This window comes from Pipistrellus hanaki (genome assembly GCF_964339955.1).
Source record: "Pipistrellus hanaki genome assembly, chromosome: 18".
In the NCBI taxonomy this organism is placed as follows: domain Eukaryota; kingdom Metazoa; phylum Chordata; class Mammalia; order Chiroptera; family Vespertilionidae; genus Pipistrellus; species Pipistrellus hanaki.
In genome coordinates this window covers 3,696,304-3,715,590 of record NC_140520.1, presented here as the reverse complement: position 1 = coordinate 3,715,590, position 19,287 = coordinate 3,696,304, and the positions used below count along the sequence as shown (strand labels likewise).

The 19,287-nt window shown below is 64.6% G+C and overlaps 1 protein-coding gene across 1 annotated transcript; it reads right to left on the bottom strand.

Annotated features, from left to right (window-relative positions):
• Positions 1–10,610, bottom strand: INKA2 (inka box actin regulator 2). The gene is made up of 2 exons (XM_084866303.1): positions 10,423–10,610; positions 1–1,187 (listed from the first exon to the last, which is right to left on the bottom strand). Exons 1-2 carry the CDS (start codon positions 10,456–10,458, stop codon positions 363–365), a joined length of 861 nt encoding a protein of 286 aa, XP_084722429.1. The 5' UTR covers positions 10,459–10,610; the 3' UTR covers positions 1–362.
• Between the last annotated feature and the right edge of the window lie 8,677 nt (positions 10,611–19,287).

The window sequence follows — 19,287 nt, the reverse complement described above, 5'->3', positions numbered from 1 at the left end:
TTATGGGGACACGAGAGGTGAGGTCTTTATTGGGGGCTTCTCTGAGGAACCCGAGGCCCCGAGGCCCTAGTCCATATAGAACGTTCACCTGGGTCTTCGGGGAGAGTGAGGAAGGTCAGAAGGATTTCCTGGTCTCCTCCCCTGTGACCCTCTCCAGCCCAGAATGAGACACACACACACACACACACACACACACACACCCCGCCTCCCCCGCCAGCCGGCCGTCACCGTCTCCCCACCACAGGCCGCCTGGCACCCTCCTCTGGGGAAAAGGAACCCGGAGTTGGGCTTTGGAACGCCGCGCCAGCCGCGGCCCCAGGGCCCCGCAGGGTTTGGGGTTCAGACCGCCCTCCGTGCGGGGATCAGACCCAAACGGCGGTGTTGATATCGAAGCCGGAGGGCGCGGCCTCCGGGGCCTTGGGGCAGCCGGGGGCCGTGGCCTCCCCCGGCCTGGGCTCCCCCGCGCCCCGGGAGGGGGGGTGAGGCCCCGAGCCCTTGGGGTGGCCCCGCTTCTTGGCCTTGTGCGAGCGTCCGGCCCGGGGCTCCGGGGCCGCGGGGGCCGCGGGGGCCGCCCAGCCCGGCTTCTCCTTCAGCAGCCGGTCACGGTCGGGCCGCACGCTGCGCAGGAACTTCCGGAAGATGCTGGCGGTCAGGGCGAGCCTGTGGCCCGGCTCCCGGGGCCGGTCCCGCTCCGCCCGGGGCCCCCCCGCCGCCCGGGGCCCCCCCTTCTCCAGCTCCGGCAGGTCCAGCCAGTTGCCCACCAGGTCCGCGAACACGTTGTCGCCCATCACCAGCGGCTGGCGGTTCCGGCCCCGGGACATCAGCGTGGAGGTCCAGTCGTCCGGCTCCCCCAGCCCGGGCCTCTGCTCGCCACAGCCTGGCAGCTCTGGCAGCTGGGTCCTGGGTCCGAGAGCCGGCTCCCTGCCCCGCACGCTCCTGCCGGGCGGGCACCGGGCTCTGCTCCCGGGAGAAGCGTGGCCGGAGGGGGGGGGCCCTCTGCCGCCCTCCCAGGGAGGGGGCTCCCGCCGTGTCCGGGGGCTGGCGGGGCGGCCTGGGGCGGGGGCCCCCCCGGAGATGTCCAGCTGCTCCAGGGCCGTCTGCACCTGGAGGAGCTTCAGCTCCTGCAGCGCCCCCATCATGCAGTTCATCTGGTCCTGCAGGCCGTCGCCCACCTCCTTCATGGACATCTGCGGAGACACGAGGGCCAGCCAGTGAGCCGGGCGGGGCGGGGAGAGCTGCCCCCATCAGCCCTGAACCTGGACCCCTTCCCCCACACCCGCCTCCAGGGCCATTCCCGCTGCCAGGGACCCGCCTGTAAGCCTAGGCCGGAGCAGCCGGGGCTGGGGAGGACCTTTAACCCGGGGTGGAGGGTGCTGCATAAAGGATAGCTTCCAGCAGCTCCTGAGGGTGTACGCGTAGAGGCCTGAGTACAAACAAACCTCTGTTTAAGCTCCCCGACTGCTCTGTGAGCGAGTGACTGGCGGTGCTCCCACTCTACAGATGAGGAAACTGAGGCACACAAGTAACTTGCTCAAGATTGCTTAGTAAGAGGTGAGCTCAGCTTATGGATCATGGTGAGTGGTGTGGACATGACGTCTTTGTCCTTCCTGTGCCTGTGCCCCTGCCTCTGAGCCTCCAGATGATGACGATGATGATAAGGACAAGGACGCTTTGTGAGCATGAACTCTGCAGCCGGAAGGGTGCCGAGGGCGCTCTGAGCATCGTCGCCCTTCCTCTTTACCTATCACTGTCCTCAGCTGGACGAATGAGCTGCCTTAGTGGGCGAGGTGACCCGCCTGAGCCACAGCGCCCAGGGCTGGGCTCACAGCACATCTCTGCCCGACGCCAGCGCCCTCACACCGGCACGTCCAAGGCGGCAGCGGGGGCACTGGGCGTGCAGGCTGCCCGTGCCCCGCGCCCGTGCCCCGTGGAGGGGGGAGAGGAGGAGCTCCCTCATGGTCAGAGGCCGTTGGCTGGGGTTTCTGTTCACGGCCGGGCACATCTGGCTGCCAGGGCGGAGGTCAGGAAGCTCCTGTTTGCGGAAACCCTCGCCCGGCTCTTCCCAGTGCTCTTCCCAGTCCTCTGAGCACCTGTCCTCTCCCAGCCGCTCTGGTGCCCCCCCCCCGCCTTCCTGGCCCCCGGGGGGCCAGTCCCCCAGCCCCTCTGTGGGCGTCTGAGGCCCGCGGCCCAGGTGCCAGCTGGAAGGGGCTGGGAGATGGACTGGGCGCGGGCCGAGTTTGGAGGCTGGACAGGGATGCAGGGTCTGATAACATTCAGAGGCTCCTGTCCGGGCCCAAGCAGCCCGTCCCACCAGCTCCGCTCAGGTTACCGGCAGCCGCCCTCCGGTGCGGGGCCATCTGTTCCCTAAGCCCCCGAGACCCGCGGGGATCATCTTACGGCCCGGCCCTCCTGATGCACTCGGCTCAGCCCCAGGCTGGGGGCGGGGGCGGGGGGCTCCGGAGGACGGCACAGCGGCTGGGCGGGCAGGGCTGCTCGAGCAGCTGACCCTCTCGGGCTCCGGGGTCCCTCCCTCCCCGGCCAGCCGGGCTCGGGGGGAGCAGGGCAGGATCTGTCGACCCAGCCCCACTAGCGGTGCAGGGCTGACTGTCCTGAGGGAATCACACTCAGCCTCCCCCACCTGTCCGGCCCCCAACAGCCAGCTGCCCGGGCCAGCCGGTGCCATCCATCGGCCCGGGGGCGGCTGGCTTCCTGTGGCCCCTTCCTCAGCTGGGAGACCCCGAGCCCTCATCCTAAGCCTCCACGGTCCCTTACAGCAAACTGCTCCTCTGACCCCGGTCCCTGCCCCCTCCCGTCCCCGTGCCCTCTCCTCCTCACCCCGACCTGGAGCCTCGGGGTCCTTTTTGCACCGCCCCATTCCTGTCCCCCGATGCCTCCTGTCTGCCTTTCCATCCGAAATGCTGAGGCCTCCAAGGCCTTCCGCCGCCAGAGTGCCTGCCAGTCCTCCTCTGAGACACTTAAAGTGCCTGCCCGCCGGCTCCTGTCACCGGGCCGCATTCATTGTGCATCTACTGAGGCCCGGAGGGTGGGCCTGGGCCTCGCTGTCTCCCCAGAAGCCCCTAGCACCTTGCACTAGCTCCACACCACACTGCCCAGGGGCTAGGGCATCAGCCTCCGCACCGGAGGGTCTCGGGTTCGATTCCCCATCCAGGGCACGTGCCTGGCTTGCAGGTTCCATCCCCGCCCCCAGTGGGGGCACTTGTGGGAGGCAACTGGTCGATGTGTCTCACATCGATGTTTCTCTCTCAAAATCAACAGAAAAAGTGTCCTCGCTCCTTGGGTGAGGAGTAAAAAAAAAAACAAGTCCCACTGAACCCCCAAACCTTCCCCGCAGACTGCCTGCTGCCCTGACGGCACCTCACTGCACAGGGACAGACCTCAGGGTTTCATTGCCCCGAGGCCAGCAGTCTGAGCCTGCAGCCTCCTGGAGGCTGAACACAGGCCAGGCCGGAGGCCGGGAGGAATGAAATGACCCCATTCAGTCTCCTCGGGTGGGAACGTCCCTGGGAAGAATGCCGGCGTTCCGTGCGGCGTTCCCGGGAGAATGAACGTGCGGGTATGGGTGAGCCCGGCTGCCCATAAAACAGGCCGCATTGACGTCAGCAGGCGCCGACAGGACGGCCCTATGGAAAGGGGTGCTCTGTACTGCTTGGGCTCCTGGGTTCTGGAGACAAGTGGGACAGGGTTCAAACCCCACCTCTACCAGGTAATACCATGTTTCCCTGAAAATAAGACATCCTCCGAAAATAAGACCTAGCGCATGGAAAGATAAGACATCCCCTGAAAATAAGACCTAGCGCAACTTTGGGAGAAAAAATTGATATAAGACACTGTCTTATTTTCGGGGAAACAGGGTAGCTGCGTGATCTGGGCGGGTTATTGAAATCCTGTTTTTTCGATTCCTCCCTCCTTTTCGATGGGAATAAGACTCCTTGCCTTGTAGGTACAGCTCTGGAGGGATCGGGTGAGGCCGTGCGTGATTATAAGTGGCCTGGAGGTGACCTGGGACTGTTATCACGGCTTCCTGAGAACTTCCAGAACATTTCTCCTCCGTGGGTCTGAATACAGAGTAATGACTGGGTCTGGCCAAGGAGAAGCATCTCCAGCCCTGCTCTACCGGAGCCCCACAGGGGATGGGGAGGGGAAGGGGGGCCTTGGTGCCCGGCCGCCCATCGGCAGGCAGGCCCGGTCAGCCAGCCGGGAGCGCGGACACTGAAGGGTGAGGACGGAAGAAGGAAGCCGAGTGTGGGAAACGGAGGCAGGAGCGGGGGCTGGGTCTGGACGGAGAGGCAGCGGCCTGTCCCCCTCCCCGAGGGAATGACGTCACCCCGGAGGGAGCCAAGGGCAGGCTGCTGTCTGGTCCGGGCGTGGGACCGGCTCCCTCACAGGGTTTCCTGGCCTCGGGACCAGAGAAGGGAGAGGAGAGCAGTGCGGGGTGGGAGCGAAGGAAGGGCCACCGCAGAGAGGATCCCGGGCTGGAAATCACCGGCACCGAGTCCCCGTCTCCGGGCGGGAGGGTGCGGGCTTCCCCTCGGGCCTCCGGGGCCTCGGCCCCTCCGCGGGGCAGGGACCGAATCACACCCCACCGGGTTAGGTGGGAATAGAGCCAACAGCCGCCTCTGTCTGTCCGCTCCGCTGCGAGCATCTCCCCCATCCCGGCGACGGTGTGGGGATCCTCCTGAGAAAGGCCACACGGGGCCCCCCCGTGCTCCTGGCATCACCCACCGCCCAGTCCTCCTCCGCCCCCGCCCCTCCTGCGCCCCCCGTGCTTCCTTCTGAAACGTGTCTTCACGCCCGACTTCAGCGTCTCCCGCTGCGGGGAGACCCGCCCGGCTCCTCCCGAAGGGGAGCCGGCGCCCGGCGCCCTCCGGCCTGGGCAGAGCCTCCTGCTGCGGCCTGAGGCCGGCCTGGCTCAGGCTGGCACCTGGCCCGGTGACTCTGGGCAGATGCGCCAACCTGCGCGCTCCGGGCTCTGAATCTGTAAGACGATGACCCTTCCCACGTGGGCAGTGGCGCTCACCCTCCCCGATCCACGGCCAGACCCGACCCCGCGGTGGCCCGGGAGGCTGGCAGGAGTCCTCCCCACTCGCCAGACTCCCAGCCTGGAGGTTCAGTTTCTCCCTCGGTGTTTCCCGAACCTTCTTCCTGAGACCCCCCTCGCGGCTTTCACCATATCCGCACACGGCCTAGGCCTGGTGTCGGCAACCTGTGGCTCCGGAGCCGCATGCGGCTCTTTTTGTTAAGTGAAAAAATCCTTTTTTTCTTCAGATTGACAGCTAACTGCACGATCCGGTATATAGCATTAAGGCAAGAAACAATATATGCAGTGTTATAGTTGTTTTAAATGTCGCAATAGTTTTGCGGCTCCCAGGTGTTTTTTTTTTCCTTCGAAAACAGGTCCAAGTGGCTCTTTATGTCTTAAAGGTTGCAGACCCCTGGCCTAGGCTCTTCCTGGGATTTAATGCCTTACCCATGTCTGCTGCTTGTGGGAATGCCTTTAGAGAGGAACCTAGCTAGATGAGATGTGTGTCACCCGCCAGGAGCAGATGGCAGGTCTAAAACTGGTTTTTCATCTGAGCGTCGCCTGCGTTGTCGCCCTGAGCGCCTCCAGTGGAGACATCGACCTGCTGCCTGGGGTTCCTGCGTGTTCCTGGGAGGACGGACGGACCCCAGTCCCCCGAGGCTGGCCCTCACTCAGGGACACAGCTTCCCATGTCACCCCCACCCTCACTTCCCCGCCTCCAGGGCTTGCTGTGAACGGAAACCAGGCTGCCCCGGGGACGTGCAGAGCCACATGGTACGGAGAGAGGAACGTAAGGTCTGGGAGGGACTCCAGGGGCCCGGGAAGGCGCCACTCCGCTAGGTCCTCCGAGGAGGGGACCGGCCGCCCCGGGCGGGAGGGGAAGCCAGACCCCAGCATCCTGGACCTCCGGGCCCGAGCCCTCGAGGGGGCGCGTGGGGTCAGCTGTCTGTGGCCAGCACCTCTGGGGGGCACTCGCCAGTGTGGGAGGAGAGGAGGAGGGGGGAAAGGGTGGCACCAGCACCCTCGGCAGCCCTCCCACCAGCCCCCTCCTGGCCCCTGACCGGCCCCACAGCTGTGCCTCCGACAGCTGTCTCACGCCCTCTCCCCGCTGGGCCGGGATCCTTGGACACCGGCTCCGGCTCAGCCGCGGGCCTGGCAGTGTGCCCTGCCTGTCTGCCCCCGCCCCCTCCCTCCCAGGCTCCCCACACAGCGCCTTTCAGGCCCTCTGGAAGCTGCAGGAGGGTCAGGGCCGGAAACGGGAAAAGCCCCGCATGGGCCAAGCGGCCCATTCTCAGGCCCGTGAATGGGGACCTTCACAGCCCCTGCCCTGGCGGGAGGCGCCACAGGAAGGTAGAGCAGAAGCTCTGCCAAGCCCGGAGGGGGCGGACGGGGCAGAGAGGAGGACGTCTGAGACGGATGAGCCCCCTCTCCCATCCGGGCCAGCGCCTGGGGGCTGTGTGCTCGGCAAGCAGCCGACAGACAGAGGTGCCCGCTCTCCCCGCTCCGCCGGCCTCGCCGCCTCACCGGGCCCTTGTCCCGCAGCTTCACTCCTGTCCCCTGCCGGCCGTCAATCAAGTTCCAGGGGCATCCTGGGGACCTCAAAAAGTTACCTTCCTGTTCTCCTTCCTAGCTCGGCTTTCACACTCCTGCCCGGACTCTTCTGATAGCCTTCTAGCCCATCCTCTGCCTCCATTTCTTTTTTAAAAAAGTATTTTTATTGATTTCAGAGAGGAAAGGAGAGGGAGAGGGAGATAGAAATGATGAGAAAGAATCACTGGTGGGCTGCTTCCTGCACACCCAGTACTGGGGATCAAGCCGGCAACCTGGGCCTGTGCCCTGACCAGGAATCATACCGTGACCTCCTGGTTCATAGGTCCACACTCAACCACTGAGCCACACTGGCCAGGCTTCTCCAAACTCCTCTCTGCCCCAGCTCTGCACATCGAGGGAACGGCAGTGCGAGGTCCGCTGCAAGAGCGTGGACCCGCCTCAGGAATGTGCTCTTTTGAACCAAGAGCTGAAGGCCGATCCTGCTGTGTCTCCTCGGTCACCATCCTTCCTCCTCCTCTCCTTGCCTTTAGGCCTGGTCCCCCTCCAGATGCCAGAGCCTCCGGAATGGTGGCCACCCGCGGCCTACCTTCTAGCAACACCTCGCTGTCCTGGGATGGCCTTCTCCAGCCTGAGAGAAGTCCCTCTCCTGGCTCCCCAGGCCTCCGCTGGGGCGGACCTTCCAAGAGCTGGCCTCCATCCACCGCCGCCTCCTCCAGGAAGCCCTCCCAGCCTGGCTGTACTCTGAGCCCCCCCTGCTCAGCCTCTATGCACTTTGTTTGCTCTCTACTGATCTGAACTCATGAGCATCTCACATCTGCTTCCTTCGTGCGCCGCGTCTGCCCCTTTGTTAGCAGCCCTCGGGGACCCGAGTGTGAGCAACAGCTGGTCCCAAGGCCGTGTGCTCCGGGCAGGGCCCCGCGCCGGCGCGGGGGGCGGAGCCGGGAGAGACGCGTTCCCTGCTGAGGAGGTGCAGCCCCTGAGCCCCTCGTCCCGATGAAGAAGTGTGTCCGCCGCCGCTCCTTCGCCGCCACATTTCATGCCTGAAACCCGACCCAGCAGGGCCCAGGGGCCGGCACTCTGGACACGAACCAAAGTGAGCCAAGACCCCCCAACCCTCACCCCAAACCCTCCCCGCCCGAGCCCCCTCATTACAGAGCACACGCTCTGCCTCCAGAACCCGGGAAACGCTGCTCCTTTGGTTTCCGGGAACAGACTCCTCTTGTCCGGCTCTCCTGGGCCCGGGGCAGGGCCGGGACGCAGGAGGGCAGCCTGGGAGGCCGGACAGAGGCCGCCTCACAGCCGCTGGCTGTTCCCTGTCCCGGCAGGTCTAACCCACAGGGTCCGCGGGCCAGTGCTGCTGGAAAGGAATGTCGTGGAATCAATGTCGGACTTGACTGCTATTCCACAAGTACCACGCCAGTCCTCCTGGGTGGCGGGGATGATTCTGGCTGGGGGGAATTCACACACACACACACACACACACACACCCTCAAACTCATGACAAACGCCATGGCTTCCCCCCCTACTGCGGACCTGGGGGATAAATAAGCCAACACCTTCCTATGCCAACCAAGCTGCATAGAATTCACCCCCCACAACCTTCACAAGAGCCAGAGGGCTGAGCCAGGGCCAGCTCAGCTCTGCTTTCTCCACTCCCATTGGGGAAACTGAGGCGCTGAGATTGGCTCAGCAACCTAAGCGCTGGGCGGAGGTGTCGGGGAGTGAAGGAGACTGTCACAGCTCTGCCTGTCACTCTGCCGTCTCCCTTCCGGGGGCACTGGCAAGGGGGCGGGGATGGAGCCCCATGGGGGTGCGGGGGAGGGTGCATAGCTCTCCCAGCTGAGTGTCATTCTGGGCCCCAGGCCAGGCAGTTGGCTTCCTCTCCAGGAGAGTCAGAGGCTGAGGCTGCACAGACAAAGGGCCAAAGGAGAGCGAACGGGGAGCTGAGGACCCCAGCCTCGCCCCTTCTGCTTCCTGGGGACCAGGAGCCGGTGCAAACCGGGACCGGGAGCCCAGCGCGGTGCAGATGCTGCTTGCCTTTTCTGTCCTCCTGGCACCCACAGCCTCTGCCTCCCTCCCTCACCGCCTCCCAGCTAGGGTGCAGTAAAAAATGCAAATCGGCAGGATTTTAAAATTCCAGCCCATGCCAGGAACACCCACAAACCCTCTATTAAGGCAGATCCTGGAGTGGGTGGCGTGGTCCCAGATTCCAAGGAAAAAAAAAAGATTCTGCTAGATTCCGTTCTCAGCCTGGGCCTTGGACTTCAGACATCATCTGTGATGATCTTGACCTTCCTCCCTGGTGTTGGACAAACGCATGGGAAAGGTCAGAACTGTGCGTGTGTGGGCGCGGCCAGCCGTCCCAAACGGCCTTGGGAAGCAGGAGAAACTCCTCTGGGAGGGGACAGGATGGAGACTCTCCTGTCGCTCCCCGAATGCGCTGGGGAACTCTCCTTCTGACAGTGGCCAGGAGGAAGCACCAGCGGAGTGCCTGCCGGCTGAGGAGGCGGCCCTGGAGCGCCGGACAGGGAGCCTGACCGGCACCGAGCGCACCTGCTCTCCGCGGCCCTCCCCCCAGAGCTGGCCCTGCCAGGCTGCCAGGGTCCCCAGCAGCGGGAGGGGAGAGGATGCCATGGGTGGCAAGCCCGGGGCTGGCACTGCCTGAACCCAGGTCTGCTGTTGAGAGCCTGGGTGCCCGGCTCTGAAAAGTTAGGAGGAGGGGGAGGGGGAGGAGGAGGAGGAGGAGGAGGAGGAGGAGGAGGAGGAGGAGGAGGAGGAGGAGAGAAAAGGGGAGGCTGGGAAGTCGCTGGCTCCCAGAGAAACAAAAAGAGGCCGAGGCGAGGGCAGAAGAGAGCCTGGTGGACCGTCCGCGTGAATGCATGGTGGCAGGGAGGGGCGGGGGTATAGGAAGTCAGTGAGAATCAGCCAGAGTTGGAGCAGGCACCCCTCACCCCTCCTGGATACCACCCCCCACCACCACCCTGAGCTGCTTCTCCCGGACCCCGCACCCCGCCCCGCACGCCCCCTCCGCACGCCCCGCGCCCGGACCTGACATCTGGCGGGGCCTCCGCGGCTCCGCTCCCGATCTGCCAGGCGCTCCCTCCGCCCGGCGGGCCCTCCCGCCGCCCCAGCTGCCAGCCCCCTCCCTGCTGGCAGGCAGGCCCGGGCAGACAGCCGGCCCCGGGCCCCCGCAGCCGCGGCGGCCCTGCCAAGCCCGGCAGCACTGGGGGCCCGGGCGGTGCCAGCTCCTCTCCAGCCACCGGTCCCCGGCTGCCCTGCTGCCCCGGGCGCTCCCCGCGCCCCCCCAGCCCCAGATCGCCCAGGGCCACCCCAGAAGACGGCACCCCGCGTCCCTGTCTTTCTTTTTTCTTTTTCTGGGTCCATGATGATTTTTTTTTGTTTGTTTTTTCCCCCTTTTTTTTCTTCTTCATAATCCCTACACCCTTTTCACCAGCTCTTCCACCGCGCCCCGATCCTGTGCGGGCGTCTCGGTCCCTCTCCGTCCGCGTGTGCGCGCGTCTCGGGGTGCGCCCCCGGAGCGCGCCCTCTTTCCACCCAGGGCTCCCCGGAGCCCCTCGGTCTGGGATGGGTTCGCTCGGCCTCTGTCACTTGTCCCTGCGGCCTCACTCGCACCCGATCTTCGCTTCAAGTTTCCTCGTGGCCCTTCTCCCTCGGGACAGGCGCTGCCCGCTGCCTGCCAGTGCCCTCTGTCCCCTCCCCGCCGCCTCCTCCTCGGCCTCCCTTCCTCCCCGCGCGCCCGGGCTCCCTCCCGGTCAGGGAGCCCAGGGACCCCCGGGGCGCCCCCGCCCCGGCGCCCGCGCCCCGCTCACCAGCTCCTGCTTGAGGCGGCGCAGATAGCAGTCCATGTCCCCGCTCTGCGTCCTCAGGCGCCCAGGCGCCGGGCCGGCCCCGCTACAGCGTCCCAGCCCCGCGGACCGCGCGCCCCGCGGGCAGGACCCCGGCCCGAGCTCCGCGCCTCCCGCGGCCGGAGCGCAGCCTGCGGGACTCGGAGCGGCTTCCCCGCTGGCAGCGCGGCCGGTCCGCGGAGGGAGGAGCGGCCAGCCTATCAGCGCGCAGGGGGATGCCCTCAGCCAATCAGAAGAGCGCATGGCGGGGGGGGGGCGGGGACCGCGCCGGCCGGGCGCCCGCTGGCTGGCCGTGCGGCCGCGGGGGTTCGCGCTGGGCCCGGGCCGCCGCTCCTGGGGGCCGGCGGGGGGCCGGCGGGGGGCCGGCGGGGGGGCCGGCGGGGCCGGCGGGGCCGGCGGGGGGCCGGCGGGGGGGGCGGGGGGCCGGCGGGGGGGGCGGGGGGGGCGGGGGGCCGGCGGGGGGCCGGCGGGGGGGGCGGGGGGCCGCCGCTCCTGGGGGCCAGCGGGCCCGGCGGGGGCCGGCGGGGGCCGGCGGGGGGCCGGGGGGGCCGGCGGGGGGCCGGCGGGGGGCCGGCGGGGGGGGCGGGGGGCCGCCGCTCCTGGGGGCCGGCGGGGGGCCGGCGGGGGGCCGGCGGGGGGGGCGGGGGGCCGCCGCTCCTGGGGGCCGGCGGGGGGCCGGCGGGGGGGGCGGGGGGCCGGCGGGGGGCCGGCGGGGCCGGCGGGGGGCCGGCAGGGGGCCGGCGGGGGCACCCGGTCCCAGGCATCCCGGCGCGGGGCACGGAGACGCCAGGCTGCGCCGACGCCGCCAGCCAAGCACGTGAGCCCCGTTGGTCACCGTGAGCGCCGCCCTAGGGTGGGCGCGGGAGCGGCCTCGGAGAGAGGCTGAGTGTCAGCCCCTTCGCCGAACTCCGACCTCCGCCTCCCCCGCCCGCGGCTCTTTGTTTGCTTGTTTGTTTGTTTGTTTGTTTCCCTCCACTCCCCCCCCCCCCCTCCAAGTGGAGGGTCCTCCCGCCGGTCCGTTCGCTCAGTTCGCACAGGGAAGGCCCAGGCTGTGGTCCCGGGCGGCGGAGCGGGGCCGGCCCAGGGGGCTCTGCGCTCAGGAAAGCACTGCGCGCGGGTCCGGAGGAGGACGGACAGACACGGGACAGACACGTTCAGAACTCGCGGCGGCGTTTCCTTCTGGAAACACAGAACGGAGGGGCGCGGGAGGCTGCTCCCCACGGCGGGGCGGGGAGTGGAGGAGCCGCGGTTCCCGCGCCCGGGGCCCCGGTGGCCTCCGTCCTCCCAGCGCGGGAGGCGCCCGGGGCAGCCGGCGGAGGGAGAGGGACTCAGAGCAGCTCCGATCCTGCTCCACAGGCGCCGCCCGGGCCCGGAGTCCCGGCTGATGCTCCGATCCACCCCGCCGGCTCTGTGCGCCCCGGCGCTGCGCCCCCGGCCGGCCCGCGGGGGGCGGTGTGGCGCGGGTCGGGAGTAATTGGGGCAATTAGCGACCTGCTGTTCCAAGGTGATTAACGGGGAGAGAGCGCCCCAGGCAGAATGTAGGGCCTCTGAGCCGGACAGAACCTTGGAGACCCCACAGAAGGCGAGAAAGAGAGGGCAGGCGCGCGGTCACTCCGCTCCGGGTCAGCAAAGAGCGCTCTGCTGAGTTAATGCCGGAGGAGAAGCGGGAGGGAAGGAGGTACCCATGGCCATCGTTAGACCGAAGACTTTGCAGAGTCCCCTCTCCCAGGTCCTTGATGATAATGACGTGCCCACGTGGTCCGGCCTCGCCCCGAGGGCCCCGTGGGGAGGAGCTGGACGGTAGCTGAGGGATGGAGGGAGGAAAGGAGGGGCGCAGGCCAGGTGCCCATCCCTCCACCCCCCTCTCTTCGAGGTCGCTGTTCCGGATCTCGCGTGGGTCACCCGCGGGGTCGTGCTCCTGGATTCCCCACGCCCGCAGGGAGAGCCTGAGATGGCAGATGGCTCCCCGGAGCCCCCCCCCCGCCCCCGCCGGCCCTCCCCACCCTCTGGCTTCCTCGCAGCTGGGAGCTGAGATGCTGAGAGACTCCTTTCCGTGGGGCGGAGAGTGTCCAGAGGGGAGCCACCCCCAAGGGCCCAGCTGCTGTCCTCAGCCCACAGGACCCGTCCTGGGGCGACCCCAGTGGTATGGGGCAGAAAGAGGGGCCTGGATACTAGCATAGAGTCCACAGAGGAAGACTCAGAGGGAAGGAGACCCCAAAGGGGGTTCCCCAGCCCGGGGGGCAGAGCTTCCGCACTGTGACACCCAGCAGCCTGTGGGTCTGTGGTGGCAGCAGTCTTCAGAGTCAAGTGTAAGCTCGGGTTTCTGCATCCCGCGGGCTCAGGCCCCGGCTCCCGCGGGAGGTTGGGGGTGGGGGGCGGTCACAGCTTCCGGCACTGAGGCCGAGCTCATGGCAGATCCAGGGACTGGCTGGGCACACGCTGTCCTTCCACTGGCCTCAGTGTCCCTGGCTTAAGGCTTCGACCTCTGCGACTCTGACCCTTTTCTCCTCCTCACGGAACTCCACTCCCACAGCGATCCGTGTAGTCGGGGCGAGAGGAATCCGTCTTAGAGATAGTGTCTGTGTCTTCAGCAGAGCCAGGCCGCATTCCATCCATCCGCTCTTCCCCCGGTGGCTGTCATCTCGGAGCCACGCTCCGGAGAGAGGTTCTGGAGCAGCCAGAGGCGCTATTTCTGGGAGGCTCCCTCGGGACGCTGGAGGACCATGACTGTCAAGCTCCGAAGTCCTTCCGTGATGCTGGGCCATTGGGACTTCCTTTCTCTCCGTCCCCCAAGAAGGCCAAGGTCACAGCCCGGGCTCGGGGGCTCTCTCTCTCCCTCTCACCTTGTTCCCGAGGAGGTCCTCTGGGCAGAGCAGGAGGCACGAGTCTCCTTCCCTTGTCTCTCTTTCTAAAAGGGTTTGAGTGGTAGAGAATCAAGCCTGTTGCCATGGTTATATAAACATGGGTAAATATTTCTGGGCTGAGGATGGGGGGTGTGTGTGTGCATGATTCATTTTTGCAGAAGAGGAATCAAATGGTTAGCTTCTTCCCTTCTGCCCCCCAAAACTCAACCTGGAGGGGGAGGGGATGAGATTATCTCACTTGGAAATGAGGACTACATCAGAGATGGTGAGATTGGTTTTGAACACACGTTCTCACAGCCACCCTTGGCTGGGCAGGAACCTCAGCTGGCACCTCTCAGCATTTACCCCCTGCTGGTGGGGATACGTGTAAGGAGGTACAGCCCCCTCCCCGGAAATGACGTCTGTGGGTGTCAGACTCTTGGGGTTGACCCAGCCTCATGCAGGAGGGTGGCCCCTCGGTCCCCCTGCCAGAGCCAGGGGGTCCCGGCACGGGTGACTGAGCTCAGAGGGAGAGGCAGAACCAGCTGTGTCCCAACAGCTCAGATCCTAACCCAAATAATGGAAACACCGCCATCCTCCTGGCCCGGCTCCACGGCCCCCACCTGGAGCGCCGCCCACCGAGTCCGAGCCAGCTCTTGGAGGCCCGCCCCTGCGTGAGGTGATGTCCATCTCGTTGCCTCGGCAACAGAAGAGCTGGGGGCTCATCCCGATGGGAGGAAAGAAGCACGTGGCCACACTGGGTCTGGAGACCTCCTCATCACGTCCCCCTCCCTGGGCGGGTCTGTGTCCCCGTGGCCCACACGCCTCCACCCCTTGTGGCTGCCAACAGCCATTACGCCAGCCCCCCTCCTGGCTCCCCCCGGCCTCCTGAGCACCAACAGGAAAGGCTGACCCTAGAGATAAACACGTGTTGTTGGCAGGAGTTCAGATGTCACTGCGCACCGATCCCTCCAGGCAGGCAGGCCCGGAGGTGCTGAGCAGAGACTGCGTGTCTGAGTGCACACCCACCGGGGAGAGGGGGGAGAGGGTGCAGGGAGGGGGTGTCTGAACTGAGGCCCAGCTCTCCTCTGAAGAACCTGACTCCTACCTTTCCTGGCATCGTCCTCTGTCCATCTCACAGAGGCTGGGCTCCTTGCCTCTTCCGATCCATCGCCAGGGAGACGGCAGAGGGAGAAAGCTGCCGGTATGCTGGGCGGCCCCTCGGCTCCCAAAGGAAGATTCTCTTTGGGGTTTTTTTTTTTTTTTTCTTCTATTTTATTTTATTTTATTTTATTATTAAATTATTATCTGTGTACATATTTTAACATTGCCCCCCTCCCATTCATACCCTCCCTCCCCAGAGTTTTGTGTCCATTGGTTGTACTTATATGCATGTATACAAGTCCTTCGGTTGATCTCTTATCTCCCCCAGATCTCCCTACCTTCCCCGCTGTAATTTGACAGTCTGCTTGTTGCTTTACTGTCTTTATATCTGACTTTTGGTTCATCAGTTTATAATGTTCTTTAATATCCATAAATGAGTGAGGTCATGTGGTATTTCTCTTTCATTGACTGGCTTATTTCACTCTCTCTTCGGGTTTTAATTGAAGACTCTTTGGACTTGGGAGAGGCGTCGAAGGCGACTCATGAACAGCTCCTTAGCTTTCCGTGTCTTCAACGTAGAAGTCCTTCTCCCCACTTACAGGCAGAGCAGCTAAGGCCCAAAGGCTTTGGTCTGGGTGGGGATGCAATAAAGTGTCCCTGTTTCCAAGGTAACCAACCCCTTTCTGGTACCCTGCTCCGCAGAAAGCAGGATTACCGAGATGACCAGGGCCACTGAGGGAGAGTCCCCTAGGGGTGTCCCCCTCCCAGTCCACGTGCCCGCCCTCCAGCTGTTGACGGGACCGCTCCCCGCCGTGGCGTGTGCACACAGTGCTCACCTAGACATCGCTCCCGCTCCCTGAACTCCTTACAAAGTCTCCTGGTGGCGAGACAGGCTGTTAGTTCGGCAGGAGCTATTTGTTTATTTACTTATTTATTTTGAGGAGGAGAGAAGAAAGGCATTGGAGGAAGAAATAGAAGTACAGCAAGTCCTTACTTACCATCGTCGATGAGTTCTGAGACTTTAGCAAAAGGAATCCATCTTTATCGTTAAACTAATGGATACAAACCAGAGTTTCGTTCCTATGGCATCTCCTGAACGGACATTGAATGCAACATCTTTCCTTGAGGACCTGCTCTCTAGTACTCTGAGAAAAACTCTGTGTGTGAATGGGCGGACGCATGTGAATAACGCAAAGGGCATTTTAAGTGCAGAATGAGACCAGTTCGCATAACTCGCAGAGCCCTCCTCGGAATTAGTTGCCGCTGTGGGCCCGGTGCTTCCGGTACCTGAGCGATGCAGTTCCTGGTATCTGGAAAGCAAATATTTCCATTTTGTAAACATTTGCTGGCTGGAAAAGCTAATGTTTTTCAGCTGCCACGCACCTGAATGAAGCACGCCAGGGCGCAGCTAGAGGAGATGCTCAGGAGATGGGTGCCAACGACTGTCGGTGCACTGACCAGAAAAGAGACCCGTTCGGCTCCCTCCCTCCCGGGGGACATTCTGCCACACCTGACGGCCCTGTGACCTCCCCGTGGCCTGCAGCTCAGAGCAGAGGCTCATCTGATCTCACACCCCGGGGCCGTCTCCACCAGCTTCCAGGAGCAGTGAGCGAGGACCAGGGGCCGGCCGCCTGCCGGGGAGAGACTTGTTAGCGAGAGAGAAAGCAGGCTGCCTGCTCTCCTGCCCGGCTGTGCAGTGAGGAGGGGAGGCGGTGACGTCTCAGGTTGGGCCTGGCGTGGATCCGCTTCCACCCGGCAGCTCCCCCTCTGCTCCTCGGCGGCGGCCAGAGAACTGTCTTAGCCCGGATCGGACCTCAGCCCTGGGCCATGGTGGGGATTCCGGCCTGGACACCCTGAGCGGAGCCGGTGTCAGGGTGACAGCCGCTTCTGCGGAGGCTTCTGCTCACCCGGGAGGCAGGCCCCTGTCCGGGGTTTTGTGGCAGCGGCAGCAGTCTAGATCGAGACAAAGCCTCAGGTTTCCGAGCGGAAAGCCGGCGAGGCCGAGAAACGCTGTCACCGCCTAACAAATGAAGACACACGTTGAAAAGCGGGAGCGGAGCGCGCACAGGCGCCCGGGCTGTGCCCGCCCGCCCCCTCCCGCCTCGGACAGGTTTTCTTTGCTGTGATTATTCCCCATGAATCATCATCCGGAGAGTGAATAATGAACCCCGGACGGCTTTTGTGCCTCTGCCCGGAGGCTTTAGGAAATAACTAGCGTTTTCATCTTTCCGACTGAGCATCATGGAACTGGGGGGCCGAGCGGGACCTTCAGGGCTGTGAGCGGGTGGAAGGACCAGAAGTCAGGGGGACACGGGGCTGCTCCGTGTGTTCAAGGCCTGCCTTGTGTCAGGCCCCGGCCTGCTCCTCCCAACGCCCCGGGCAGGGGCTCCTCGGCCTCCGTCCTGCCGAGCAGGAAGGGGGACGGGAGCCAGCACCCTGCGGGCACCGGGGGCCCCGGCTCCGGCTCCAGATCCACGCCCTTTGGATCGGACGCGTCATTTCATTTAAAAATGTTTCTGCTTGTCAGTCCTCACCAGAGGATATTTTTTTCCATTGCTTTTTAGAGAGAGCGGGAGGAAGGGAGGGGCAGAGAAACAGAGAGAGAGAGAGGGAGAGAGGAACATCAATGGGGGAGAGACACATCATTGGGTTGCCTCCTGCGTGTGCCCCGGCAGGGGCTGGGGATTGAACCTGAAACCCAGGCAGGTGTGTGTGTGTGTGTGTGTGTGTGTGTGTGTGTGTGGGCTGATGCTCTAACCTCGTGTGTGTGTGTGTGTGTGTGGGGGGGTGCTGATGCTCTAACCTCTTAGCCACACAGGCCGGGGCGAGACAAGTCACTTGAACAAGTCTTTGGGTCTGTTTTCTCCTCTGCGCTCTCTGACGGGTGAACACTCTAACAGTTCCTGCCCAAGCGTTTCATTTTGCAGTCGAGGAAAGGGCAGGAAGGCTAGGTGATTCCCTCGTCACTGACGGCAGAACCGGCCCGGAAAAACAGACGCCCCGATCCTTCTCCTCCGTCCGCCAGGCAAGCCCTCCTCCCCCCGCCCGCCCCCAGTCTTACTTCGGCAGGTGTTTCCAGAGGAGCCCAGCTCCGTGCCTCTGAGACCATCTGTGCTGTGATTCCGGAGGATGGACTGAAGGTGTCAGGACGGGTGGGGCCAATCCCAGGTTAGGAGGCTGGTGACATCGGCCTGACCACCTCGCACCTCTCCCTCTGCCTGCCCTGTGCTCTCTCGGGGACCGGCATCATGCGGTAACCATGGGAACAAGCATGGTGACACCATGTCTGGCGTGGCATACACACACTCTCCCAGGGAATGGTGTGTACAGTTCTTGTCCTCATGGAGAAAACCTGCAGAGAGAGAGAGAGAGAGGGAGAGGGAGAGAGAGAGAGAGAGAGAGAGAGAGAGAGAGAGAGAGAAAGAGAGAGAGAGAGGGAGGGAGAGAGAGAGAGAGAGAGAGAGAGAGAGAGAGAGAGCGTGCACAAGGCTCAGACACTCTGAGAGGAGCCCTCGCCCACCAGGGAGTGGAAAATCAGCCCTGGCAGGTGAGGAGCGGTGCCGGCGAGGACGCCAGCAGGGTATCGGTGTGGTCAGTGATCTTCCACAGTTGCTGCCTGCTGGTGTGGCTAACACTTTCCCCCCCTCCCCCGGTGTAATTAGGGGCTCAGCAGTGGCTTGGAAGGGCTCAGGCGCGGGGAGAGGGGTGTGAGCGCCCCTGGATGGTGACCTCCTGGCTCTGGAAGCTGCTGGCCGAGCGCCTTGCAGGCGGCTGCACCGAGGCGGCTGAGGATGGGCCCGCAGAGCGAGCTGTGCGGTGGGAGAGGAGATGGCAGTCCGGGGGCTCAGTCTGGAGCGTTCTGCCATATGGCGGGCGTAGGAGGCGGCGTGGGCCTGATGGCAGGCAGGGACCGCCGTGAGGTGGCCCTATAAACGGCCCTATAACTCTCCACCCCCGTTTGCTCGGACTATAAAGTGGGGCAGGTCACCGCCGCCCGCGGTGGAGGGAAAGTGTTAAAGGCCCTTTGGAAGGTCCAGAGTATGGCGGCCAAGCGCATGCCCGGAGCCCGCAGGGAGGCAGCCGTCCGCCTGGGGTCTCTCAGCCTGTGCTCGGAGAGGGACGTGAGCATCTCACACCCCCCCTCCCCCTCCCCTCCCGTCCACAGGCGGGTCCCGCCCGTCACTTTAATTGAACCAGGTTGCGGGAGAGGTTTGATTTAATCACGCCGGTCGCCGTATCCCTTCTGCTCTGAGGCCCCCGGTGTCAGCACCAAGGCTCAGGTGAGACGGTGACAATCACTTTTTCTCCCCTGGCTGTTGCCTCCCTCCCCTCCCCTCCCCTGTCCTGTCCCAGGAAGGGCCCGGGAGGCAGGCCAGGCTCCTGGGACCGATGCGGAGGATCAAAGGAGGGGACCGTCTGGCCGGAGAAGGCCCCTGTCTGCCTTCCACGGCCTTGTTTGGAGCTGAGCGGCAGCGGGGGAGGGTTAGAACGTGTGAGCAGCGCTGCGTCCCAGCAGCGAGAGGCACCTGAGGACAGAGCTGGGCAGCATCTGTGCCATCGCCGATGGGCCCGGAGATAAAGCCAGTTGCCTCATTGTCAGGCCCCGGGTGGAGGATGGAGGGTGGAGGGTGGGTGGAGGGTGGAGGGTGGAGGGGTGAGGGGGTGAGCCCTGGGGGTGAGGGAGCCATATGCCCTGCACACCCCAGGTGACAGGCCTTTTTTTCCAGGTGCTCTGCCTGGATTCTGGGGTCCCTAGCTGGGAAACAGCAGCAAACACAGGTGAGACTCCATCTGTCTGAGTCTCTGTGGCTCAGGACACCAGCAGTGGCTGGACAGCTGCCCCCTGGAGCAGGGTTCAGGGGCCGGTGTGTGTGTGTGTGTG

What these genes read in the sequence shown, in the direction of transcription:
- INKA2 (XM_084866303.1), bottom strand. Translation starts at nt 10,458, where the DNA reads ATGGACTGCTATCTGCGCCGCCTCAAGCAGGAGCTG. An exon ending in GCCGCCTCAAGCAGGAGCTG is followed by an intron (nt 1,188 to 10,422) that starts GTGAGCGGGGCG and finishes GTGTCTCCGCAG; the next exon opens with ATGTCCATGAAGGAGGTGGG.